The 26,695-nt window shown below is 43.2% G+C and overlaps 3 protein-coding genes across 5 annotated transcripts in view; 1 reads left to right on the top strand and 2 right to left on the bottom strand.

Moving 5' to 3' along the window:
- Positions 1-196: 196 nt before the first annotated feature.
- Positions 197-9,722, bottom strand: LOC106577035 (putative pre-mRNA-splicing factor ATP-dependent RNA helicase DHX32). The gene is given in 12 exon segments (XM_014154705.3): positions 197-528; positions 1,214-1,404; positions 1,543-1,584; positions 1,586-1,734; positions 1,876-2,016; positions 2,216-2,407; positions 3,447-3,596; positions 3,690-3,783; positions 3,903-4,136; positions 4,267-4,639; positions 5,080-5,273; positions 9,230-9,722. Coding segments are annotated over 12 exon segments (2,205 nt in total). The 5' UTR covers positions 9,500-9,722; the 3' UTR covers positions 197-353.
- A 233-nt stretch (positions 9,723-9,955) lies between these two features.
- LOC106577036 (fibronectin type 3 and ankyrin repeat domains 1 protein) lies at positions 9,956-13,217 on the top strand. 2 transcript variants are annotated; one of them, XM_082964788.1, is made up of 12 exons: positions 9,994-10,056; positions 10,409-10,462; positions 10,559-10,739; positions 10,848-10,972; positions 11,070-11,151; positions 11,231-11,305; positions 11,409-11,474; positions 11,612-11,777; positions 12,354-12,497; positions 12,635-12,712; positions 12,798-12,842; positions 12,939-13,217. In XM_082964788.1, the coding sequence occupies exons 3-12, from the start codon at positions 10,702-10,704 to the stop codon at positions 12,999-13,001; spliced, it is 882 nt and encodes a 293-aa protein (XP_082820914.1). In that variant the 5' UTR covers positions 9,994-10,056; positions 10,409-10,462; positions 10,559-10,701; the 3' UTR covers positions 13,002-13,217. The 2 variants fall into 2 exon arrangements, with proteins under 2 accessions (XP_082820913.1, XP_082820914.1); XM_082964787.1 differs by lacking the exon at positions 10,409-10,462 and having other exon boundaries at positions 9,956-10,060; positions 10,563-10,739.
- A 49-nt stretch (positions 13,218-13,266) lies between these two features.
- LOC106577034 (disintegrin and metalloproteinase domain-containing protein 12) overlaps positions 13,267-26,695 on the bottom strand; it is a 156,412-nt gene continuing 142,983 nt past the window's right edge. For both annotated transcript variants that reach the window (XM_014154703.3, XM_014154704.3), the window contains exons 21-23: positions 24,581-24,829; positions 18,682-18,851; positions 13,267-18,559 (exon numbers count right to left, since the gene is read on the bottom strand). In XM_014154703.3, coding sequence (XP_014010178.3) covers positions 18,505-18,559; positions 18,682-18,851; positions 24,581-24,829 — 474 coding nt within the window. In that variant the 3' untranslated portion in view covers positions 13,267-18,504. The remainder of the gene's footprint in view (positions 18,560-18,681; positions 18,852-24,580; positions 24,830-26,695) is intronic.

Here is a 26,695-nt window from a genome sequence, read left to right as displayed (position 1 = left end):
CACAAAATAGGCTTTTTTTTTACTAGTTCTGCATTTAGGTTGAGCACTCCCCAAACATGAATTTATCATTAAAGTGCAAGTTCCAAAAAATAACACATACAGGTACATGGACTGCCTATATAAATATCACTAAAACAAACATTGGAAATCTGGACAGTCACTTTTTTCCTATATATAAATGCAAGTGATTAGCAAATGGAATTATATGAATTTTTATAGCCTGACATTTTGACATGATTCTAAATTTCAATGACGCAAAAGTAACACAGGTGAGAATGATCATATAATACAGTACCAGGGAATGAGTAGGGTGTTTCTGCCTCTAAAGAGGTCCCCATCCAAGGCATTCACAATCACTGTATGACACAACTGGCTGTGACTTCTGGTATGCTGTCTAGGCTGGGGCTCTTTTTAATCTTCTTCGCTTTGTAGTGTTCAGCTCCCTTGTCTAAGATGTTCTGGAGGATGTCCTTGCTCTCACTGGGAGGCAGGTTGAAGAAGAAGTACTGTGGGGCCATCTGAATGAACCTGGGTGGAGGGAGTGGGAATCATTGGTGAATTGGATTTCCATTCATTCCATTCTGATTTCACACAGTATTATCTTATTCACTTGAAGTGCACATTTAACATAGCACCGGAACATTGGGTCACCTGCAATTACGGAGAGCAACCTAAGTGGGAATTGAAATGAGTTTGAGATGATCAAAGACAACCGTACCAGAATCTCTCAATCCAGGGTTTCCTATGAATGACTCTTTATTGGATATAGCACTTACAGCAACATCAAACAGCTGCGAGGGTAAACATTTGTGATTAAAAAGCTACATTTTTAGGTGTGTAACCTAAGAAAGCATGTGAAAGCTACCAGGCTTTCTCTGTCATTAACTGTCCCCATTAACACAGCACTGTCTAAGTACTGTAGCTGTGCTACCCATAATCCCTTTTTAAGGGCAGGATTAAGAAGACCCTTTCCAGTTACAATCTGACTATAATGTGCCTGGGCCAAAACGGAAACTAGTGTCTGGGAACTCTCGTCTCTCCCTGAAGTGAATACCTGTAGGTATCTATTTGAAGCTACACATGGTTATAGCCTATTATTGAGTTGTTTTTGGATATTATCTTTGATATACTATATTTTGATAGTTCTGTTTGTTTTGTTGATGTTTATCTTTCACAAATGGTTACTTCAGATCTGCAGACCTAGTCTACTTACTCCTCTGGTGATATCTGGGACACGGTGCGAATGCAGTTGTCCTCTGAGAAGGTGTACTCATGGAAGAGGACCCACTCCGGCAGGCCCAGTTTGGGCGTCTTGGTGCCGTAGGCAGAGAGAGGGTGAATCTGGGCCACGTGTTTGTGCGTCAACATGAAATAATTCCCTGATGAGTCCACATCCCTCGCCACCTGAAAGTCATAACAGTACAGTATCTGTCTTTTATAATCACTCCAAGTAAATGGTAGATTGTACCTTTTCAAGTGTCATAGTATTAGCAGTTTTCAATAGATATCTAATGCTAGAAGGTAGAAGCCATATTACCGTACCTGCATGAAGAAGCCGGCTAACAGCGCCCTCTTGATGTTGATGAGTGTTTCCCTTGGAACCAAAGGAAGGCATGGAGACAGGCAGCTCTATCCTCCTCAGGGTGTCAGTCAGCTCAGAGCGGATAGCATCAGCTGTCTGCAGGGCAGACAGACTCAGGAAGTAGTCCTGACACCACTTCTCCACACTGACAACTGGAACACGCCAAACCAGAGAGGAATTTAGGGTTGCATAATGTACATTACAAGCATCAATCAATGACAAGTCTATGGCCAATGTTAACCTAGTTCTTCTTCAAGCTGTTTGTGGCTAAAGGTAGGCCTATGTGAACTCACAGGGCTCCTGCTGGTTCTGTTTGAAAGCCTTGTAGATGTTTATTAGGGTGAAGTGATCTCCTTCTGGGTGCTGGAACTTAAGGTGACACTGAGAGGCCTCTAGCCTCAACTCCATTGAGGGGACCAGGTAGCAGCTTGGTGCTAAGAGAGGGGCAACATGATAGAAGGGGTTAGTGCATCAATATTGTACACTATGAAGTATATGTGAGGTTTGACATGACTTCACTTTGTATGAGGTCAGCAAGTGCGGCAGTATGACGACAGCGTGGTGGTGTGTATGTTAACATGAATCTGTAATGTGGTATACAGACCACAGAGCACAAGTTGAAGTCCCACACACCTGCCAGCATGGCGGCGATGGTGATCACCTCGCTGACACAGTCAAACTCGCAGGAGGCCAGTAGTGTCTTGGCCATCTGGGGCTCCAGGGGGAATTCAGACATGATGATGCCCATCTCCGACAGGTTCCCATCGTCATCCAGGGCTGCTAGGTAGTCCAGTTCCTCTAAAGCCTGCATCAGACCTTCAGGATCTGGTGGAAATAACACAACCATGGATATGAATCTAAACTGTGCCTGACAGAACTGTGAAATATCTGACTTCATAAAGATAATCATCTGTAAACTGTTTGTTTACAATCTTGTAAAACAGATTATTTGGTAAGATTGTACAACAGCAGGCTAAATTGATTGTAATCTTAATCCTCAATATCCTTATATCAGATGTGAATCACTGTGCAAAATAAATGTTCTGAGAGGCTTTGCTTTACACTGCCACTACTGAATGTAACGATGTTTTCAACAACAAAACTAGAGTATACAGGGCAATAAGCATCTCAAATATACGGTCAGGTTATGGTCATTATGGTAATAGTCTAATCCTGAGAAACAGCATCACAACATTATAATAATAACATCACACATCAATTTAGCACACACTTTCAATCTAAATGTCATCCAATCATGGGGCTTATAGTGGAATGCCCACATTGCCCTGCTGCACACCATTAAGCTGTAGTGCTTGGCAGGGCTGTGTGTGTGAGTGAGTGAGTGAGTGAGTGAGTGAGTGAGTGAGTGAGTGAGTGAGTGAGTGAGTGAGTGAGTGAGTGAGTGAGTTGAGCGAGTGAGCGAGCGAGCGAGCTTGGCTAAGCTCTTATCTCTAATGAGTGTTAGCACTCCATGGCCTCTGCTGCATCACTAGGCCCAGAGAGCCAGATCTCACAGAAGCAGGTCAGCTCTGAAAACAATACCGCTAGAACAAGGCTTGTCAGTTTAGCTTACGCACGGCTCACCGCCCTCCAATACCACACAGGCCAAACTGACTAACTGAGCTCAACCCAAAATGTCTCTCTACAGGATGCATGGAGCTCAAAACCCTACATACAAAACAACACTGGTGTTATGACAACCAATCAAGGGACATTATTGCATTATGGATGTAATTTCATTGTACTGAGGTATCACTCCATTCAGTATGTATACATTTAGCTGTCCTGTCACATTGGTACTGTAGATACATTAAATGTTATGGTGAAGAAAGACCCTGTACTTGTTCAACCTGTTTCGCCGTACCTGGCCTGTCGATGAAGTCACAGCGGCCCAGGCCACCGATGTCCATCCTCTTCAGGAAGAGCACGGTGGACGTGATGTCAGACTCCAGGATGTGGGGGCGTGTCTCGCTGGGCAGGGGTGTGTCCTCTGGGTACAGACAGAAACTCTTCCCTGCGGGAAGTGATGCGCTCAGCTTAGCAAGAACACAACTCTCCAGACTGTAACACTCCTGGACTTTGATACTGATTTCAGTCTTTGTCATACCTGTTGGTCCTACAAGCTGTTTGCGGCTCTCTGCTTGACTCCTACTGATAGGTTGAATGGCGACTGAGTTCGCCCTGATCCTAGGGTTATAAACCTATAAAATTAGGAAAGACAGACATTCATTCATTTAAATAAACCACTAACTATAATTTATTACAATGTAGTTACCAAAAAGCTTCTCTTAAAATAACTATTCGTCAATATGTTACTCACATTTCTTTTCTGGACACCGGCATCGATGACAAAGTTTAGCATGTGCACAGCCCAGAAGAGGTCTTCGTTTGGACTGGAGGTGAGGAAGACTCTTCTGCACCGGCCATCCTCTTCACTTGGCATGGGCAGAGTCCCACCCAGCCCAGGGTGCACCGAGATAGGAAGAAGTTCCCCTAAATGTGGAGATATATTGACCTCCTCGCGATGGAGGATATCGCAGGCAAGATCTATCTCCTGAGTTAGGGAAAACACAAGAGGAGAGAAGGTTGGAAAAAGCTATTCTCCAAGCAACAGTTGTCATGGTATGGCTTCTCCCACATTCCCAGACTGTAGACTAGGAGATTACATTTTAAGCAGTTCTTACTTGAGTTGTGGCCAAAAACACGACTATATCCCCTTCCTCTTGGGAGTGGTGTATCTCCAGAACCAGTCGCAGGGCAGAGCAGAAGTAGTCCTTGTGGCTGGTACCAGTATACACCGCCTCCGCTGAACACACCCCCTCCAGCTGGATCAGTGGGACATTCCTGTAGTGGCCCAGTAGTTTGGGTCCTGGGTGTGTAGCTGTGAGGAGCACCACACGGAGCTCAGGCCTCTGCAGGGCGATGTCTGTGAGCAGGCCCAGCAGAACGTCTGTACTGACCGTCCTCTCGTGGGCCTGGTCAATGACGATGACACCGTAGTGCTCCAGCATGGGGTCTGACATCATCTCTCTGAGCAGCATGTCGCTAGTGCAGTACCTGGGGTGGTGAAGAAGGGAAGACTTACAAAAACGTAAAAGCAATAAATTCTAGTGCACTAATAGCAAATTACAGCCAAAGGTGTAAGACAACAGGATGCATTAGCCGTCCTACTGAACTAGTCCTTAATGAAGCTGCTTTGTGCTAGTGTCATTTACTCTAGTAATTAGTCTGGTCAGTGGATTCATTAGGTCTCCGCGGCTGCCTATTTTCTTAGCTTGTCCTGTGTTTTTGTTCCCCGGCTGACTTACGGCAGTGAGAGATGTGGGAGCGTGGCATATGGTCAGAGTTAGAGCTGGGAAGCTGCAGTGGAGCCTCTGAAAAGAGGCCCCTCAACTCTTATGTTCACTTCTTTAAAAATAAAAACTGGAAAGAGGTGGGTGATGTAAGTGTGGTGGAGAAAGAGTGTGTGAGCAGTGTGTGTAATAGTGTTTACAGACCTGAGAACAGTGTCACCAGAGCAGCATGTCTCTAGGGGGATGCTGTAGCCCACTTCATGACCAATGTTGACATCCATCTCATCAGCTACACGCAGGGCCAGATCCACTGTATGTTGCCTGTGGTCCTGGGTGCACACCACCATGCCATTCTGGTACTGGACAGACAGGCAGAACTCTGCACACCACTGGGGGATCTGAGCATGCCACAGGAAGAAAGATAAGAACACGAAACACTGTCAAAACAGATTCTCCTTTCTCTAATCACATCCTTCAGTCATAATGAGAGCATTCAGACAAGATAGAACGGCCAAAGGGGGCGGTGTTGCAATCTACTGCAGAGATAGCCTGCAGAGTTCTGTCCTACTATCCAGGTCTGTACCCGAACAATTTGAACTTCTACTTTTAAAAATCCACCTCTCTAAAAACAAGTCTCTCACCGTTGCCGCCTGCTATAGACCACCCTCAGCCCCCAGCTGTGCCCTGGACACCATATGTGAATTGATTGCCCCCCATCTATCTTCAGAGCTCCTGCTGCTAGGTGACCTAAACTGGGGCATGCTTAACACCCCAGCCATCCTACAATCTAAGCTCTCCTCCATCTCACACAAATTATCAATGAACCTACCAGGTACCACCCCAAGGCCATAAACACGGGCACCCTCATAGATATCATCCTAACCAACTTGCCCTCTAAATACACCTCTGCTGTTTTCAACCAAGATCTCAGAGATCACAGCCTCATTGCCTGCGTCCGTAATGGGTCAGCGGTCAAACGACCACCCCTCATCACTGTCAAACGCTCCCTGAAACACTTCAGCGAGCAGGCCTTTCTAATCGACCTGGCCCGGGTATCCTGGAATGATATTGACCTCATCCCTTCAGTAGAGGATGCCTGGTGATTTAAAAAAAAAATGCCTTCCTCACCATCTTAAATAAGCATGCCCCTTTCAAGAAATGTAGAACCAGGAACAGATATAGCCCTTGGTTCTCTCCAGACCTGACTGCCCTTAACCAACACAAAAACATCCTGTGGCGTTCTGCATTAGCATCAAACAGCCCCCGTGATATGCAACTTTTCAGGGAAGTTAGAAACCAATATACACAGGCAGTTAGAAAAGCCAAGGATAGCTTTTTCAAGCAGAAATTTGCTTCCTGCAACACAAACCCCCAAAAGTTCTGGGACACTGTAAAGTCCTTGGAGAATAAGAGCACCTCCTCCCAGCTGCCCACTGCACTGAGGATAGGAAACTCTGTCACCACCGATAAATCCACTATAATTGAGAATTTCAATCAGCATTTTTCTATGGCTGGCCATGCTTTCCACCTGGCTACCTACCCCGGTCAACAGCACTGCACCCCCCAAAGCAACTCGCCCAAGCCTTCCCCATTTCTCCCAAATCCAGTCAGCTGATGTTCTGAAAGAGCTGCAAAATCTGGACCCCTACAAATCAGCCGGGCTACACAATCTGGACCCTTTCTTTCTAAAATGATCTGCCGAAATTGTTGCAACCCCTATTACTAGCCTGTTCAACCTCTCTTTCGTGTCATCTGAGATTCCAAAAGATTGGAAAGCAGCTGCGGTCATCCCCCTCTTCAAAGGGGGTGGACACTCTTGACCCAAACTGCTACAGACCTATATCTATCCTACCCTGCCTTTCTAAAGTCTTCGAAAGCCAAGTCAACAAACAGATTACCGACCATTTTGAATCCCACCGCACCTTCTCCGCTATGCAATCTGGTTTCAGAGCTGGTCATGGGTGCACCTCAGCCACACTCAAGGTCCTAAACGATATATCTTATCCGCCATCGATAAGAAACAATACTGTGTAGCCGTATTCATTGACCTGGCCAAGGCTTTCAACACTGTCAATCACCACATCCTCATCGGCAGACTCAATAGCCTTGGTTTCTCAAATGATTGCCTCGCCTGGTTCACCAACTACTTCTCTGATAGAGTTCAGTGTGTCAAATCGGAGGGCCTGTTGTCCGGACCTCTGGCAGTCTCTATGGGGGTGCCACATGGTTCAATTCTTGGGCCGACTCTTTTCTCTGTATACATCAATGATGTCGCTCTTGCTGCTGGTGAGTCTCTGATCCACCTCTACGCAGACGACACCATTCTGTATACTTCAGGCCCTTCTTTGGACACTGTGTTAACTACCCTCCAGACGAGCTTCAATGCCAGACGAGCTTCAACTCTCCTTCCGTGGCCTCCAACTGCTCTTAAATACAAGTAAAACTAAATGCATGCTCTTCAACCGATCGCTGCCTGCACCTGCCCGCCCGCCCGTCCATCATCACTACTCTGGACGGTTTTGACTTAGAATATGTGGACAACTACAAATACCTAGGTGTCTGGCTAGACTGTAAACTCTCCTTCCAGACTCACATCAAACATCTCCAATCCAAAGTTAAATCTAGAATTGGCTTCCTATTTCGCAACAAAGCATCTTTCACTCATGCTGCCAAACATACCCTCGTAAAACTGACCATCCTACCGATCCTCGACTTCAGCGATGTCATTTACAAAATAGCCTCCAATACCCTACTCAATAAATTGGATGCAGTCCATCACAGTGCCATCCGTTTTGTCACCAAAGCCCCATATACTACCCACCACTGCGACCTGTACGCTCTTGTTGGCTGGCTCTCGCTTCATACTCGTCGCCAAACCCACTGGCTCCAGGTCATCTACAAGACCCTGGTAGGTAAAGTTCCCTCTTATCTCAGCTCGCTGGTCACCATAGCAGCACCCACCTGTAGCACGCCCTCCAGCAGGTATATCTCTCTGGTCACCCCCAAAGCCAATTCCTCCTTCGGCCGCCTCTCCTTCCAGTTCTCTGCTGCCAATGATTGGAACGAACTACAAAAATCTCTAAAACTGGAAACACTTATCTCCCTCACTAGCTTTAAGCACCAGCTGTCAGAGCAGCTCACAGATCACTGCACCTGTACATAGCCCATCTATAATTTAGCCCAAACAACTCCCTCTTCCCTTACTGTATTTATTTATTTTTGCTCCTTTGCACCCCATTATTTCTATTTTGCACTATCTTCCACTGCAAATCTACCATTCCAGTGTTTTACTTGCTATATTGTATTTACTTCGCCACCATGGCCTTTTTTGCCTTTACCTCCCTTATCTCACCTCATTTGCTCACTTTGTATATAGACTTATTTTTCTACTATATTATTGACTGTATGTTTGTTTTACTCCATGTGTAACTCTGTGTTGTCGTATGTGTCAAACTGCTTTGCTTTATCTTGGCCAGGTCGCAATTGTAAATGAGAACTTGTTCTCAACTTGCCTACCTGGTTAAATAAAGGTGAAATAAATAAATAAATAAAAATTCATTAAACCCCTCATTTCACTTAGCAGTTGGACAATCTTTATTTTTCCTGAAGTGTGCATTGGTTCAGTACTTCTCACCTATGGATTCGTATAGGCATGGGCTAGACTAGAGGGAGATTCCACAATAGACCTATTCCTTATACTAGTCCTTTTCTTTCAAATCCATGAAAGGAATTGAACAAGTGCACAATTTGTGAGAAAGGAGTGATTTTTGGGATGCAACCCATAGTCATTATGTATTACAAATATACACTGAGTCTACCAAACATTAGATACACCCCCACTCTTTTGCCCTCAGATCAGCCAATTCGTTGGGGGATGGACTCTACAAGGTGTCGAAAGCATTCCACTGGGATGCTAGCTGGCCCATGTCGACTCCAATGCTTCCCACAGTTGGATGTCCTTTGGCTGGTGGACCATTCTTGATACACAAGAAAAAATGTTGAGTGTGAAAAACCCAGCAGCGTTGCAGTTCTTGACACAAACCAGTGCGCCTGGCACCTACTACCATACCCCTTTCAAAGACACATTTTTTAAATTGTCCGTTCACCCTCTGAATGGCACACAGACAATCCATATCTCAACTGTCTCAAGGCTTAAAAATCCTTCTTTAACCTGTCTCCTCCCCTTCATCTACACTAATTGAAGTGGATTTAACAAGTGATATCAATAAGGGATCATAGCTTTCAACTGGATTCACTATGTCATGGAAAGAGCAGGTGTTCTTAATGTTTTCTATACTCAGTGTCTCGTTAGATAAAACCTAGTTATTGTCAGAAGGGAGAGTAATCAACTCACCTGACAGCTTCTGCCAGTTTTTGCAGCGCCAGAGACAATAATAAACTGCTTGTTGGCCAGCTTGTCCATGAAATCACACTTGGCTTTCCAAACTGGTAGAGCCATCCTTTCTTTCAGTAATGTGTAATATCGAGAGGAGTAGGGTAGTCCGTCAAATGTATTAAAAGCCAAAACATCATCATATTCCACATGTTCTTGACCTGCTCCTTCTGTTTCGAAGGCTACTCTATCCTCCCAATACTTCTCTCCGGTTGTTATGCCCTGCGCCATGATTGAGAAACAGCCTCAAAAATGAATTTGAAGAAAGTTTTGTGATTTTATATAATTTAAAACTAGGTTGTTCAAACGAAATAAAATCGCTTCGAATGCTTCTGCCCTGCTCAAAGCCGGGGAGCCTGAATAATTAAACTTGCTCCGGCGACACAGTGAAGGATGGATTGGTCATGTGGCCACTTAATCCCGAAGAGTCCCAACAGATGAGGCCATGACGGGACAGGCCAAAGCATAGTAGAATAGAGAACAATAATTTGAAAGGACAAAAATAGAGAACATGGTCTGTGTGGAGGAGTGTGCGCAGCTGCACGGTTATGCATTTGCAACAATGTTGCAGAAATATAGAATGAGATGAATACTGCAAAAGATAAATCACTAGCTAGGTTGGAAATTTCACGGTACATATTTTCAACCTAGATAAATCACAGTGTTGTCCAAAAATTCTAAGGATTTTCGCACGTCAGGTTTTCCTGCACATGCCACATGTGGTTCCCATAGCAACCATAAAATGACATCAACAAGATAACTGCTTTCTGTGACAATGACAAATCCAGGCATGTACATTTTAGGTTTACTTTGATTTCCGTCTTGAATCAAAGACTGTCTTCAGAAATTCAGGATTGCAAACTACAGCAGGTTTAGCTAGCTAACGTGAAGTTATTTAGAGCTGGCTTTAGTTAGCTAGTAACGTTAGTTAGCTAACGTTAGCAATTTTAGTAGCTATACTATACTGTAACGCGTTAGTAGCTAGCTAACTTTACTGTACAGCTTAAAGTTACGGCAAGCTGGACCTAACCTTCAGCAATTCGGCGGCCTTTGGTGCACAATCATTTATTTACAATAAATAAAATGCTAAAACGGGTAAAACAAAGTCTCAGAAAGTTTTCTGTTTTGTGTAATTTACAGCTAGTAGTGCCATCATGTGGCCATGGCCAGAAATGCAACCCTCTGTACTGTAATGTAAGTTATATAGCTCGCCTGTAAAATGTGTTAAGATTAAGGCCAACTCTCCCAGACCCCCACCTTATCCCTTTCGATGTCTGTGCTGTTCTTTAGGCAGCCATAAACCATTCAAGCCACCGACTCCTCCTGTCATTGGTAAAGTGAGTCACCATAGCATTGACCTGAGCTGGGAGACAGAGGAGAATGAACCACGGACGGGCTCACCAGAGAAATGGACCCGCTTCTCTGTAGAAGAGATGGACCCCAAATCACACACATATGGGACTATCTATGTGTGAGTATAAGCTATTCATATATTACATCCTATGTGCCTAGAATAATATCTAATTCTAATTGACATAATCTAAGAGTAGGCTTAACTGTGCTTTTGGCTCACCACCAGCGGGTACAGTAGTCACCACACTGTAGAAAGTTTGGAGCCCAGCACGTCCTATAAGTACAGACTGAGAATCACAAGACCAACTGGGGAGTCCCTCTACAGCCCGGCTGTGTCTGTCTCTACCACACGTGAGTATACTGTACACAGCACTCTTTCAGTTGACATATCTGCTTTATCAAAATGATATGCGTTTATGTTCTTTGACGCCTATATAATGTCATCCAGGTGAGCCTATGAGTGGGAAGAACCTCCATCGTGCTGTCAACATGAATGATGAGGAGGACATGACCAGAGTGTTGGCGTCTGGGTGAGCAATAAGCAGATGGACTATAGGATAGAATTTTGAGATACTCTTATGGTTAATGTCATGCTTTATTTCTCTCCAGGACAGTCAGTGTGAACGTCAATGACAAACACGGTTTCACTCCTCTCATGGTGGCTGCACAAAAAGGCTTTGCCAGGTAAAACCTTATAGGGCGACTCTTGCTCACCAAGGTCTCCTAGTAATGCAATAATGTCACCATTATGCTTGAAACCTTTTCTATGAACATGGATCTTTTTCAGACTGGTTCACAAATTGGTAGAACACGGTGCAGACGTGAATATGAAGAACGGTAGTGGGAAAGACAGGTTTGCAAACACATACAGTATTATGTACCTTGCCTTTGCAAATAGACTTCTACTGTATTTGCTCACATTTACAGTACAAACGTTGTGGTTAAATGAACAATGGGTTTGTGATTGACCATTTACTGTGTCTATGTCAGTCTGATGCTGGCATGTTTCTTTGGCCACCTGGACATAGTGAAGTACCTGAGGAGATTTGGGGCCACGTGGCAGTCCCAGGACATGGGGGGCTGTACCCCCCTCCACTGGGCAGCTGACGGAGGACACCTTGCTGTCATAGCCTACATGATCCAGGATGGCTGTGAGGTAAGACTGGTGTCAGCATTTATGAGCTTTATAAGCTGGCCATGTCTGAAATGGCACTTTATTCCCTACTGTACATGTAAAGTGCACTACTAAAAACATTTAAAAAATTGTACTTGTAAAAAACTTTTTACCCATTTCGTGATATCCAATTGGTAGTTACAGTCTTGTAAGAGAGCCATGCGTCCTCAGAAACACGACCCTGCCAAGCCGTACTGCTTCTTGTGAGGCCAGCCGCACCAATGTGTCGGAGGAATCACCATACAACTGGCTACCGTGTCAGCGTGCATGCGCCCGACTCCCCACGGGAGGCACTAGAGCGCGATGGGACAAGGACATCCCAGGCGGCCAAACCCACGCCCTAACCCGGACGACGCTGGGCCCATTGTGCGCCGCCTCAAGGGTCTCCCGGTCGCAGCCGGCTGCAACACAGCCCAGTGATGCCTCTAGCACTGCGATGCTCCACTAAAGTACACTACTTTTAACCAGACCCTTAGTTTCATTATCAAAAGTAAAAGACTAAAGGGAGTGAAAGAGTTCTAATTTTGAGGCTAAAATGCATGTTGATTGTTGTCTCAGTTGGACGTTAGGGACACCGTGTCCCACTGGACTCCTCTGATGAGGGTGTCAGCGGTCAGTGGGAACCCAGCGGTGGCCTCTCTCCTCATCAGAGCCGGGGCTGATGTCAACACCAGGGACAAGGATGGCAAGACACCACTTATGGTACGCTTCACACTCTTCACAAACCTTTGTTGTGCCACTCATGGTGCAAACTCAGCGAGACCCCTTAGGAAACAGGACATGGGACAGGAAAGTTGATAGAGGAGGCAAGCAGTCAATATAATGAGTGTGTCTGCTAGGTGGCAGTGTTGAACAACCACGAGGAGCTGGTGCAGCTGTTGTTGGACAGTGGGGCCGACCACGATGTGAAGAACGAGGTAATGACAACTTACAGCATGGGCTCTGTTGCAATTAGAGCAATTTAAATCATTCTGGAATTGACTGACATTTTTGTGTTTGCAGTTTGGGTCAGGGGCAGCTGAAATGGCAAAGGCCTTTGGAAGAGAGGTAATGTATTTCTCCATATCCATTACTGTTGTGTTGTATGCTACTGTTATAGTGAATATATAAGCAAATGTTGATTATAATTTTTTCCCCCTCCAGAATATCATCAGTTTATTAGAAGGACGGAAGAGTATAGTCAGAGATGGTATAGTCCATTATTAAAGAGTATTGTCAGAGATGGTATAGTCCATTATTAAAGGGCTTAGGTGGACAGCATTATTTATTCTAATAGCTTTATTACTGTTGTTTATTTATTAACATATTGTATGTAGGTGCTGTATTTTTATCTGGATATTTGTTTTGTATAACAAAACATGTATACATATACTGTATACCAATTTTTAAGGATGAATGAAATAATAAACCATTAAGAATTCCCTCAAGAATTTTTTTTTTCAAAAGCATTTTTACTCTTTCCTATATTGTATAATAGTCGTGAAGACAACACAATGAAATAACACATGGAATCACGTTGTAACCAAAAAAGTGTTAAACAAATCAAAATATATTTTATATTTGAAATTCTTCAAAGTAGCCACCCTTTGACTTGATGACAGCTTTGCACACTCTTGGCATTCTCTCAAACAGCTTCACCTGGAATGCTTTTCCAACAGTTTTGAAGGAGTTCCCATATATGCTGAGCACTTGTGGAGGCCAGGTCATCTGATGCAGCACAATCACAATCACCTTACACAGCCAGGAGGTGTGTTTTGGGTCATTGTCCTGTTGAAAAACAAATGATAGTCCCACTAAGCGCAAACCAGATGACATGGCGTATCGCTGCAGAAATCTGTGGTAGCCATGCTGGTTAAGACGCACAAATATCATACCCCCCCACACAAAAATGATAACCTCCCCTGTTATTGTAATGGGGGTATGATATTTGTGCGTCTGTAACTTTCTCACTCATTATTATTCATGATTCATTCAGGACTATCCATAATCATGGTAACAACCACATTAATATAGAAGTGTTTAGAAGCATATTCTATTCTTATTTACAATAAAAATGACAATACATTATTTACCATTCATTTCTATTGGGCACAAAATGATCTGAAACACAACCAAAACAAACTACAAACTTGTTGGATGCATTTGCTGAGTCACAAGCCTGATGTAGTCATTGCGTGTTATGAATATGTCCCCAACCACTAAACTTTTTACGACTTTAATACACATGTACTGTAAGTGAATATGTCCCAATACTTTTGGTCTCCTAAAATGGGGGGGACTATGTAGAAAAAGTGCTGTAATTTCTAAATGGTTTAAACAATATGGATGAAAATACCCTCAAATTAAATCTTACAGTCTGCACTGAAACCTCATAGTCATTATATCATTTCAAATCCAAAGTGCTGGAGTACAGAGCCAAAACAACAAAAAATGTGCCACTGTCCCAATACTTTTGGAGCTCACTGTGTCTGATTAAACATCATCCTGCAAGAGGGAGTCAGAGATTTCACATTGCTGTGCAAATTAGTCATGTATTATTATTTGTAACAAAATGTTTAGTGTTAAGTCGTCTGCCTACATTCACCTGTACAGTCAGCAAAATAAGTGCAAATATATCAAATGAACAGCATAAGAGAAACCTCATTTGACTCTGCAATCTCAATGTTCAAGTACTCCAACTGCCCCAAAATCCCAGCTTTTTAGGAGTTTAATAAAACACACGTTTTATTGAACAGGAGAAACCATCACTTTATTTAGGTTCTAACTGCTCTTGTAAAAAATAAAGCATAAAAGAAAAGAAACATGATTGCTGACAGATACTATATTTACACTAACTGTACAATGGCTATTCATTTGAAAATGTAATAGTTATACCCCAAAAAATACAGTACATTTGTAAAAAGCAACTTTTACACAGATGAACAGACCTGAAGATCTTCCAAAACTGACAAACGCTGACATCAGACAGCAGTATATCTACATCTGTAAAACTGTAACACATACAGTGCTTACTAAAAGTGTAAATGCAACTATGCAATGAACTTCTGATGCAAGTCCAATGTAAGTAGCACATTCCACAATATTGAGCGACAAGACGTACATTGCATATGCATACACACACATATGCATCCATTTAACTAAAGCACATCAGTACTTTGGTGATGACCCACTACATTGCAGACCAGGTTTGATATTTTGTTTTACACCTACAATAATGCAACCACATGTGTCCCTGTTTTACTGCTGTCCTGACTGCTTTTACGTGTAAAAGTTCCCTCCTGTTGAAACAGTCTTATGAGTAGTTATGAGAGTGAGGTCATAACTGCATATGGAAAGCATATCTCACACGCACGCCCCCCCCCCCCCCCCCCCCGTGCCATGCCAGAGAACTGAGCAGTATGAGGAACACTCTTACTAGGCATTCATCAAAGCTATGTTTAATTAAACATATTGTGACCAAGACATTATGCACCCAGTCTCTACTTTCATTTGGACATTTTAATGTACTGGAAATCTAAAAGTCCACAAATTGTTGGTCAAGTTTAAAGGGACAAAAACTCAACACTCAATACAGGTATTGGAAGTATGTCCTGTAATAGACTGTAATATTTCAATGGACAAATTAAACTTAATGGGAGTCTTGAAAACTTCAAAAAGAGATTTTCATGCCAATGTGTGACACCAAGCTCCAATATCAAATGAATAGTGATAAATATGTCAAGTACTGGGAATTACCTCATAAACCAAACCACTTGGCCATACTTTTGTCTGAGTGAACTTTGAAAATACAGAAATGAATAAAACATCAGACACCATCTAGGTTGGGTTTGGACTGTTCACAACACTGAAGTCATCCTGACACTACAGCATCAAGTGAGTTAAGATAGTTCATGTAGCACGCTCCTCCACAAGCCCTGTTATATTGCATTATTTGGTGTTGCTGTAATTCTCTGAAACCTGGCAGTGTCAGGTCATATCACACTCCAAGCTCCGCTGGGAGCCTTACGTATTGCACAACTGCCAGCAAATACTCCAAGCTGTGTGTAAGAGAGTTGATTATTTAGTAAAGTGGTGAATACAGCATATCCTTCAAGTTTGTGGTCCTAACATGAACTAATAAGGGTATGTAAGAGCCCAACACCATTTGTCAATTAGTAAATGTGTTCAAGTTTGCCAGTGGAGAAAAATTACAAGGTTAGATATACTGTTCTTTGGGGTAGTTCTGTAATTGGGTCCAATACCCTGCCAATTAAAATATTAAGGTGTACAGTTGAAGTCAGAAGTTTACATACACTTTGGTTGGAGTCATTAAAACTCGGTTAACAAACTATAGTTTTGGCAAGTCGGTTAGGACATCTACTTTGTGCATGACACAAGTCATTTTTACGACAATTGTTTACAGACAGATTATTTCACTTATAATTCACTGTATCACAATTCCAGTGGGTCAGAAGTTTACATACACTAAGTTGACTGTGCCTTTAAACAGCTTGGAAAATTCCAGAAAATGATGCCATGGCTTTAGAAGCTTCTGATAGGCTAATTGACATCATTTGAGTCAATTGGAGGTGTACCTGTGGATGTATTTCAAGGCCTACCTTCAAACTCAGTGCCTCTTTGCTTGACATCATGGGAAAATCAAAATAAATCAGCCAAGACCTCCACAAGTCTGGTTCATCCTTGGGAGCAATTTCCAAACGCCTGAAGGTACCACGTTCATCTGTACAAACAATAGTACGCAAGTATAAACACCATGGGATCACACAGCCGTCATACCACTCAGGAAGGAGACGTGTTCTTTCTCCTAGAGATGAACGTACTTTGGTGTGAAAAGTGCAAATCAATCCCAGAACAACAGCAAAGGACCCTGTAAAGATGCTGGAGGAAACAGGTACAAAATTATCTATATCCACAGTAAAACAAGTCCTATATCGACATAACCTGAAAGGCCGCTCAGGAAGGAAGAAGCCACAGCTCCTAAACCGCCCTAAAAAAAGCCAGACTACGGTTTGCAACTGTACATGGGGACAAAGATCGTACTTTTTGGAGAAATGTCCTCTGGTCTGATGAAACAAAAATAGAACTGTTTGGCCATAATGACCATTGTTATGTTTGGAGGAAAAGGGGGGATGCTTGCAAGCCGAAGAACACCATCCCAACCGTGAAGCACGGGGGTGGCAACATCATGTTGTGGGGGTGCTTTGCTGCAGGAGGGACTGGTGCACTTCACAAAATAGTTGGCATCATGAAATCAAGAAAATTATGTGGATATATTGAAGCAACATCTCAAGACATCAGTCAGGAAGTTAAAGCATGTCCATTTGAAAGAAGTCTTAAATCTGATTAGGTCTTTATTTCAACCTCTGTGGGGCCTCTCTGGTTTTATCTGCATCAGAAGATGATTCAGCTGCCATCTACAAGAGGTGATCTTATTCTCTGATCTTATTCTTCCAAATGGACAATGACCCCAAGCATACTTCCAAAGTTGAGGCGAAATGGCTAAAGGACAACAAAGTCAATGTATTGGAGTGGCCACCTCAATCTGATAGAACATTTGTGGGCAGAACTGAAAAAGCGTGTGCGAGCAAGGGGCCTACAAACCTGACTCAGTAACACCAGTTCTGTCAGGAGGAATGGGACAAAATTCATCCAATTTATTGTGGGAAGCTTGTGGAAGGCTACCCGAAACGTTTGACCCAAGTTAAACAATTTAAAGGCAATGCTACCAAATACTAATTGAGTGTATGTAAACTTCTGACCCACTGGGAATGTGATGAAAGAAATAAAAGCTGAATCAAATCATTCTCTCTACTATTATTCTGACATTTCACATTCTTAAAATAAAGTGGTGAGCCTAACTGACCCAAGACAGGGAATTTTTATGAGGATTAAATGTCAGGAATTGTGAAAAACTGAGTTTAAATGTATTTGGCTAAAGTGTATGTAAACTTCTGACTTCAACTGTATATGAATAAAGATCATGTATGAATACAAAGATCACGTAACAGTCAATTCTCAAGTACGTGTCCATTCTGAACAATTCCCTTGCTTTTGCACTGAATTGGATTAGTCGAAACACACCTCAATTGATACGTCCAACATGTCAGTCAACACCGTTTCTGATTATGAAGTGAGTGGACGCCTTTGAATGTAAAAGCAGTTCTTATTAATGATAAACTGAACAAAAATTCCCAGTCCCTAACACTGCTGCTTAGTGAGTTACAAGTTACTCTCAGTGTTCCATGCAGTGCTCTGTTTCCCTTTAACTTTAACCCAATCTGTGTTTCTCTATTCAATTATTCTAGGAACTTCACAGGATAAAAATAAAATACCTTTTTCAGTATGACTCGCCTTAACTGTATATATAAAAACATACCCTCCATTATATGGCAATCTGGTCTTCTGATTTTGCTGGGGGTAAAAAAAAAGAATCAACAGCGATGCAAGTCTCAATATGCTACTGTCAATAGGGTCTACCAGAGTGCACTGTGCACACAGTAATAATAAATATAGACATTAAATAGTTCATTTGTACCTGAGCAAGGACAACAAAAGCAGAGGTACAGCACCAAGGTTTGAAGTCAGTCTCCTTTCCCTAAAACTCTGAGACACTTTCAAAGTTGCAAAGGTCTGATATTCTTGTAGTGCAAATATGGGTCTCCATCCATAGAGCGCTCCACTTTTCCATTCCCTCAGATCTTCTTTGAGATCAGCGGTCAAAATGATGAGTCTTTGGCAGTCTCAGGGGTTGTGTGGGTGCAGGTCTGAAAAGTGAAAAAAGCACAAGTGAATGCAATGCAGAGCAAAGATTACTTTAAAAAAAAAAGAACATCCACTCCTCATAAACCTATAAACTTTGTGCCAGCCAGGCCACCGTAGCACAGACCTGTTCAGTTGTGGATTGGTGAGCAGGGGTCTGGGTACGGTGGGGATGGGGATAGGGATGGGTCCAGGGAGGCGAACCCCCACCACCGAGGTGCTGCGTCCTACCCGAGCCCTCCTTCCCAGAGGGTCTGCAGGCAGGGGCTTCTGGGGTGGACTGGGTTTCTCACAGTCCTAGGAACAATAAACCAGAAGTTGAAGAGTAGTGTTGGTACTGAAACCTCACTAGAGGGCACTGTGTTATAGTGTGTAACCAACATAAGGTAGGCTCTGTACAATGCAGGTCTGTAGCCACCACTGTAGCAGTTCTCTCTGGAAGTTTAACTAAACGATGTGTCATCATGTGTTACTAATCTAAAACGGGGAGGGGAGGGCGAGGTAATGACAAACATCTGCTAGCAGCATCCCAGCTGCTCTGTACAGTTTGTAGGGAGGGAAGGGAGAAACCTTGAGCAATACTCACAAATAAGTGCCAAGTTTCAGCAAACACCAAATGCAAAGCATTTAGAGAACTGAATGAAGTGTGAAAACATTCATCCATGTTGTTGTGAAATCACCGAAATCACTGTCACATATTAAGAGTGGAAAGTGTGTCCTAAACTAAATGAGTTTGTAGGGACTTCCAGCTCTGTAATGTTTTATGTGTCAGTGTCAGCAACTGCTTGAAGGTGATTTATACCGACAATGCTTGAAATGTTTTGTTCCACTGATGTGAAATAATATTGTTCCATTATGTGAGTGGTTTGAACATGGCTGCGGTAGGCAAAGTAGTGGGGTTATAGTAGCACCTGAAGACAAGACAGCAGTGTTGTGTTCGAGACTACCTAAAGCGAGACAGATTCAAAACCAAGACAGGAGCAAATCGAGTCAAGACCAAGACCGGAGGGAGGCGAGACTGAGTCAAAACCGAGACCGGAGGGAGGCGAGACTGAGTCAAAACCGAGACCGGAAGGGGGACAAGGGGTCCGAGACTGAGTCAAGACCGAGACCAGAAAAAGTCCAATTCAAGACAATGATTGTAATTTTGTCAAATCGTCACTGTAATAAGAGTTCACAATGCTCAGTATATCTGTGTTCATATTTTAGAAGAACATATGGATTCTTACGACATTCGGAATGGTGAAGAAATGCATACTGAGGGAAAATGGAGCCACTACAAATTATTACTAACCCAAACACAGTGGGAAACAATGAGGGCCTTCTACACCTTCAGAGAAGGGCTAAGGAGTTATTAAATAATAATAATAATAATAATAATAATAATATTATTTTCAATGATGTTCTGATTTAATCTCTTCAATTTTTGTTGGAAAGGACAGGGTTAGCACTGAAGAGAGAAAAAAATATCCAATCAGGATTTTTTCTTTGGTTGTCCCTGGGGAGATAAATCTAGCTAGCTAAATCAGCCATTGGCTAGGTCATCAGAAGCTAGACAGAAGGCATCTGCCATTCAACCAAAGATTTTTTATAACTCAACCAATATAGACTACAGCCCGTCGTTTCAAATGGGAACAAATGAGTCATAGTGGGCAGAACGAGCAAGGAGGTGGGCAGAGCCAAGCACGAGCTAGCGAGATCCTGTTGACGCGTTGTAGTAGATATTTGCATATTTCCTTTAGGGAACTCCTACTCTGTAAAGTTCCCGTGTGCAATAACGCAATTCGGCTTTGCACTCCTTCCAAACAATGCAATTTTTATTACTTTAGCAAAGGGTAAAGTCTACAAACCTTAGTCTACTCTGTTCATAACAGATTCTAGTTTGGGAACAGAAAACTGTACTGAGATTGTTAATGAGAATATTAGCAGAATGTCAGCCAAAATCCATCTTGTTTCATCTTCTCCCACTGCCTGACACTTGGCTTCCTCTCACTACCATGTTTGGTAGTGGAAACGCCAAGCGGATGCTTCACATTTATACATCCGTGAAATATCTGTCTCGTTGTTCTGTGATTCAACTGTATTAGGACATCATTTTGGAGTGACAGTGGAATCAACCAATCACATTTTGACTTGTAAAGGGTGGCACAGTTTTTACAAAAACGTGTGGAAACTTCTGCCTTCTCAAAGGCCACCAGGTCACTGCAGCAGGTGTTATCAAAGAGGATGTTTTTGCTAATTTGTTAGCTTCTCCCTTTTCAAGAATAACTTTCAACAAAAAGTTAAGATTCAAATTATCATCATCTGGTAAGTGGAACTGTGTTTTTTATTGGAACTCGTATGCTGTTGTTAGCCATCTCTTTGAAAATAACTTGTGTGTGAGGCTACTCCGTTGTAGTCGATCAAGCTCTTAGACCGGATATGACTGCCCTCACAAAAACACATTAGAGTCTACAGCACTAGTGTTAATGTATTGTACCTTAAACCACATCTAAAGACTCTTGTATTAGGACAAACAGCAGAAACCACTTCATGTGAAACAGCGGTCTGTTTGCTTCAATTTGCCTTTTCTCTAAACTCAGAGAATAATATCACCTCTTGTAGATGGCAGCTGAATCATCTTCTGATGCAGATAAAACCAGAGAGGCCCCACAGAGGTTGAAATAAAGACCTAATCAGATTTAAGACTTCTTTCCAGACTGGAGTTGCTCCCAGTAAGTAGAAGTTGCCTCTACTGACCCTGCATCAGATGCGTTTTAATCTCTCTGATAGTTAAGGGGTAGGGTAATCAGATCCTAGATCTGTTGTTAAATGCATCTTATACATTGAGTGTTGTGTGTCTGCATCTCTGTGGTGGATATATGGAGAATGAATCCTACTCAGCAGGGGTAGTTCTGGATCAGATACTCCACGACAGGAGTCTATGTAGAAAAGAGGTCACCATATGACATGATATGGACACCCACATTCAACACCAACTGTGCCCCTCAGCAGACCTAAGTCAAGATGTATCTTTTTGCCTGAAGTGTGAAACCTTATTTAGACCATGAGGACGACCCTTGGGTAGTCAAACAGCATAGCGGACATTTCGGTTGAGTGTACAAAACATTATGTTCTTTCCATGACATATAGTGAGGGAAAAAAGTATTTGATCCCCTGCTGATTTTCTACGTTTGCCCACTGACAAAGAAATGATTAGTCTGTAATTTTAATGGTAGGTTTATTTGAACAGTGAGAGACAGAATAACAACAAACAAATCCAGAAAAACACATGTCAAAAATGTTATAAATTGATTTGCATTTTAATGAGGGAAATAAGTATTTGACCCCCTCTCAATCAGAAATATTTCTGGCTCCCAGGTGTCTTTTATACAGGTAACGAGCTGAGATTAGGAGTACACTCTTAACGGGAGTGCTCCTAATCTCAGTTTGTTACCTGTATAAAAGACACCTGTCCACAGAAGCAATCAATCAATCAGATTCCAAACTCTCCACCATGGCCAAGACCAAAGAGCTCTCCAAGGATGTCAGGGACAAGATTGTAGACCTACACAAGGCTGGAATGGGCTACAAGACCATCGCCAAGCAGCTTGGTGAGAAGTTGACAACAGTTGATGCGATTATTCGCAAATGGAAGAAACACAAAAGAACTGTCATCTCCCTCGGCCTGGGGCTCCATGCAAGAGCTCACCTCGTGGAGTTGCAATGATCATGAGAACGGTGAGGAATCAGCCCAGAACTACACGGAAGGATCTTGTCAATGATCTCAAGGCAGCTGGGACCATAGTCACCAAGAAAACAATTGGTAACACACTACGCCGTGATGGACTGAAATCCTGCAGCGCCCGCAAGGTCCCCCTGCTCAAGAAAGCACATATACATGCCCGTCTGAAGTTTGCCAATGAACATCTGAATGATTCAGAGGACAACTGGGTGAAAGTGTTGTGGTCAGATGAGACCAAAAGGGAGCTCTTTGGCATCAACTCAACTCGCCGTGTTTGGAGGAGGAGGAATGCTGCCTATGACGCCAAGAACACCATCTCCACCGTCAAACATGGAGGTGGAAACATTATGCTTTGGGGGTGTTTTTCTGCTAAGGTGATAGGACAACTTCACCGCATCAAAGGGACAATGGATGGGGGCCATCTACCGTCAAATCTTGGGTGAGAACCTCCTTCCCTCAGCCAGGGCATTGAAAATGGGTCGTGGATGGGTATTCCAGCATGACAATGACCCAAAACACACGGCCAAGGCAACAAAGGAGTGGCTCAAGAAGAAGCACATTAAGGTCCTGGAGTGGCCTAGCCAGTCTCCAGACCTTAATCCCATAGAAAATCTGTGGAGGGAGCTGAAGGTTCAACTTGCCAAACGTCAGCCTCGAAACCTTAATGACTTGGAGAAGATCTGCAAAGAGGAGTGGGACAAAATCCCTCCTGAGATGTGTGCAAACCTGGTGGCCAACTACAAGAAACGTCTGACCTCTGTGATTGCCAACAAGGGTTTTGCCACCAAGTACTAAGTCATGTTTTGCAGAGGGGTCAAATACTTATTTCCCTCATTAAAATGCAAATCCAATTATAACATTTTAGTCATGTGTTTTTCTGGATTCTTTTGTTGTTATTCTGTCTCTCACTGTTCAAATAAACCTACCATTAAAATTATCGACTGATCATTTCTTTGTCAGTGGGCAAACGTACAAAATCAGCAGGGGGATCAAGTACTTTTTTCTGACCAGGTGAATCCAGTTGAAAGCTATGAGCCCTTATTGATGTCACTTCTATTAGTGTAAATGAAGGGGAGGAGACAGGTTAAAGAAGGATTTTTAAGACTTGAGACAATTGAGACAGGATTGTGTATGCGTGCCATTCAGAGGGTGAATGGTCAGGACAAAAGATGTAAGTGCCTTTGAACGGGGTATGGTAGATGCCAGGCATACCGGTTTGAGTGTGTCAAGAACTGCAACGGTGCTGGGTTTTTCACACTCAACAGTTTCCCGTGTGTATCAAGAATGGTCCACCACCCAAAGGACATCCAGCCAACTTGACACAACTGTGGGAAGCATTTGAGCCAACATGGGCCAGCATCACTTTCAACACCTTGTAGAGTCCATTCCTAGAAGAAATGAGGCTGTTCTGAGGGAAAAGGGGGGAGGGGGGTGCAACTCAATATTTGAAAGGTGTTCCTAATGTTTTGTACACAGTGTATACTGCTCATGAGTTTGAATTTCATCATTATTTCATGTTTTGTTAAAAAAAAAAAAAAGTACAAGAGAACCTGAGTGGCTTGGATGTACAGATACCATATTCGGATGTTTTTTCTCATTGGGGAACTGAACTGAGCTAGGCTGCTATGGAAACCAAAATATACACACACACACTCCATTCCCACATATGTGATCCATCAGTTGCCACACCTCAACAGAGAGTACCTCAGGAGAAGGATGCATTACATCTATATCTGTCTCTCTCCATCTCCTGCATGGTCTTTCCTTACTTCTGGGAGCAGTTATGTGGTTTATATACCAGAGAGAAAAGTAACATCTTAAAGTTAATGTCTGTTTTTACGTGCATCTGCTAGTGTACACTGTGCCTCATAAACCTGCGGACAACTGACACGGTGCTCCACACATACAGATCAGCTGCCTGCGTGAGCCCTGAGCAGACAGATGGACTTACATCCTCTATACACAGCCCCGCTGGCTCAGCACAAACCACGATGTATGGAGAACTGTAGGGCTGTTCCAATGGTTATAGCAACACACTATTTAGTATGTAACGTCCATAACTTATGCATTGTGTAGTAGTATGGGTATTGGGACTTAAGGCAGGTGTTATGAATAAGTGAGTGAAGACGTATTCCGATTGTCCTTTTGGAATATGTTCTTAGAATTTTATGGATTGTGGAAATTCATCAATCAACTTTTTACTATGTCGATCCGAGCTAGATCAATTTCCAAAGAAATCCCCAATAAGGGAAATCCATCTGTATTTGTATTCATGGTGTATAGCTGAACAGTTAGTACTAACCTGGTCCATTCTGTAGGGCTGCTGTCGGGGCAGGCTGTGGAAGGGCGGTGCCCGTGGTGGGGAGAGGGCGGTGTGGGCCGGCAGAGCCTTGTGGTGGGGTGGGACCGGTGGCAGGGGCTGCTGACCCACACTCAGGGAGACAGGCATGGGGTGGCTGATGTGGAGGGGCTGGTAGTGGGGCAGCCGCCGCAAGCTGTGGGAGTGGAAACTGTGTGGAGGGAGGAGAGGCTCCGAACTCAGGTGTGATGGCTGGGAATATGGAGGTAGAGAAGAGAGAGCTGTTAGTTTGGGCTACAGCTATTATGTTCTCCTCAGTCTGCTCCTCCTTGTCTCACCTCATTCAGAAATAAGAATGAATTGAACATGCTTGGAAGCTCTAACCCTGGCAATTGACCGGTAAACTCATGGGCACACTCGCAATGGCTGCCTGGTATTTCTATGGTATTTTGGAACGTTCTATCAACTAATGCTGGATTGCCATGGTACTGTAGAATGTTCATTCAAATGATTCTAACTGATGTGGCTCATGCAATGGAATTTATTTTTGGGGAATGTGAGTTGACTCAACAAATCACAGCACAGATTGAAGGGTACACTTCCTGCTTTTACTTCCTGGCATGGGTACACTCCAAATGGCTGCCAGTCTGCCCATTATGCCATCATTGACTATTCATTATTATTTCTATGGGTAAAACTATACCTACGTTCTCTGTCATAGAGATGATATTACTATGAATTAACAGGTGTCATAGGCAGTCAATAACAGAAAACATAGTTCATAAATTTAACACATTGAAATGGTCAACGACAGCACCAAATTGCCTGTCCAGAACAGCTGTTAGCCCTCCAGAATAAGCCTAATTGCACCTGAGATAGCTGGACTGACTGAACTGGCCTGGACTGCAGCTACGCCAGGCAACTTGCAGAGAGTCTGCTGGACATCTGGACAGTGGGAACCGTGACTGCCAGAACAAACAGTAAACAGCAGGAGTGGGACTACAGCAAACTGTTAGTTAGACACAGGTGAAGCAAACTGTTCAGATACAGTAGACAGATGGACTGAATACTGCTGAGGAGCCAGCCATGTTCACTATAAGATACTGGTATTGGAGACGGAACTGGGCTAAGCATCTTCCTTCCTGCCTAAGCCAGCTAACCTTTACCCTGAGCTCTGACCGCAATGATACACTCCAGCTGTTCTCCATGGGAATCGACTGGCTGTTTGAATGCACGCACACATGCACACGCACGCACATCCCTCAATGCTTATCAATTCAAACACAAGTCCACCCCAATTTGCCTCCTACGCTTGAATCAATCAACTCTGTTCTCCTGTGTCCCTGTACACAAACACTTTTCATTTCAGACAGAACCCTATAATGATACTGCATCATGATTACCATTTCATTGAAATGGACCGCAGCATCTCAATTAAAGTTCCTTCAGCCTTCTGCCAGCAATACTGGCCTCATGAATATTTCTTCAAGGGAGAGCCGCTGAGACTAAATCAATTATCCGCTTAGCCGTCAACTTGTTTTGACAATAAGTCTGGAATTAATAGGTTCAGATAAGCATGGCAAGTCTCAGTCCAAGTTGATTCCTTGTTGTGGTGCTGTGGTTCTGATACAGTATGATTACATTAGAAATCCAATGGTGTGACAGTTTGTCAGCAATTGGTTTGTAATACTTCTTTGCTAACACACGTTTTAGTTTTCCCTCCATCCATATCCCAATCTTTTATACAATGCAGAGTGTACTCGTTACATCATCCATTGTGTAGGCCTGTGAGTGAACCATACTAATCAATTGATCATAAGGGAAGGTTGGGGGAAAAAAACCTGAGTGCGGAATCCAGCTCCCTTATTGGTCACGTACACAGTTTAGCAGATGTTATAGCGGGTCAGAGTATGTGACTGGTGCGAGATTCCCAAAGGCTGGAGCGGCGGCCTTCTCGCCCGCTCCAATTTCGCTCCAGTAGCGCTCACTTCAAGAGCTCAGGGCATGCCCGCCCCAGCATGCATCTGTAGTCTACTTGTGTGCTGCTATAGCCCCTTGCTTAAGCTGTCATAGAGTTCGCTAAATATTTTCATAAAGAAACTGATAAATCACACAGGT

The sequence above is a fragment of the Salmo salar genome, chromosome 18 (assembly GCF_965601325.2).
Source record: "Salmo salar chromosome 18, fSalSal1, whole genome shotgun sequence".
NCBI lineage: Eukaryota > Metazoa > Chordata > Actinopteri > Salmoniformes > Salmonidae > Salmo > Salmo salar.
The sequence above is the reverse complement of the archived record's forward strand: the minus strand, read 5'-3'. Positions and strand labels throughout refer to the sequence as shown.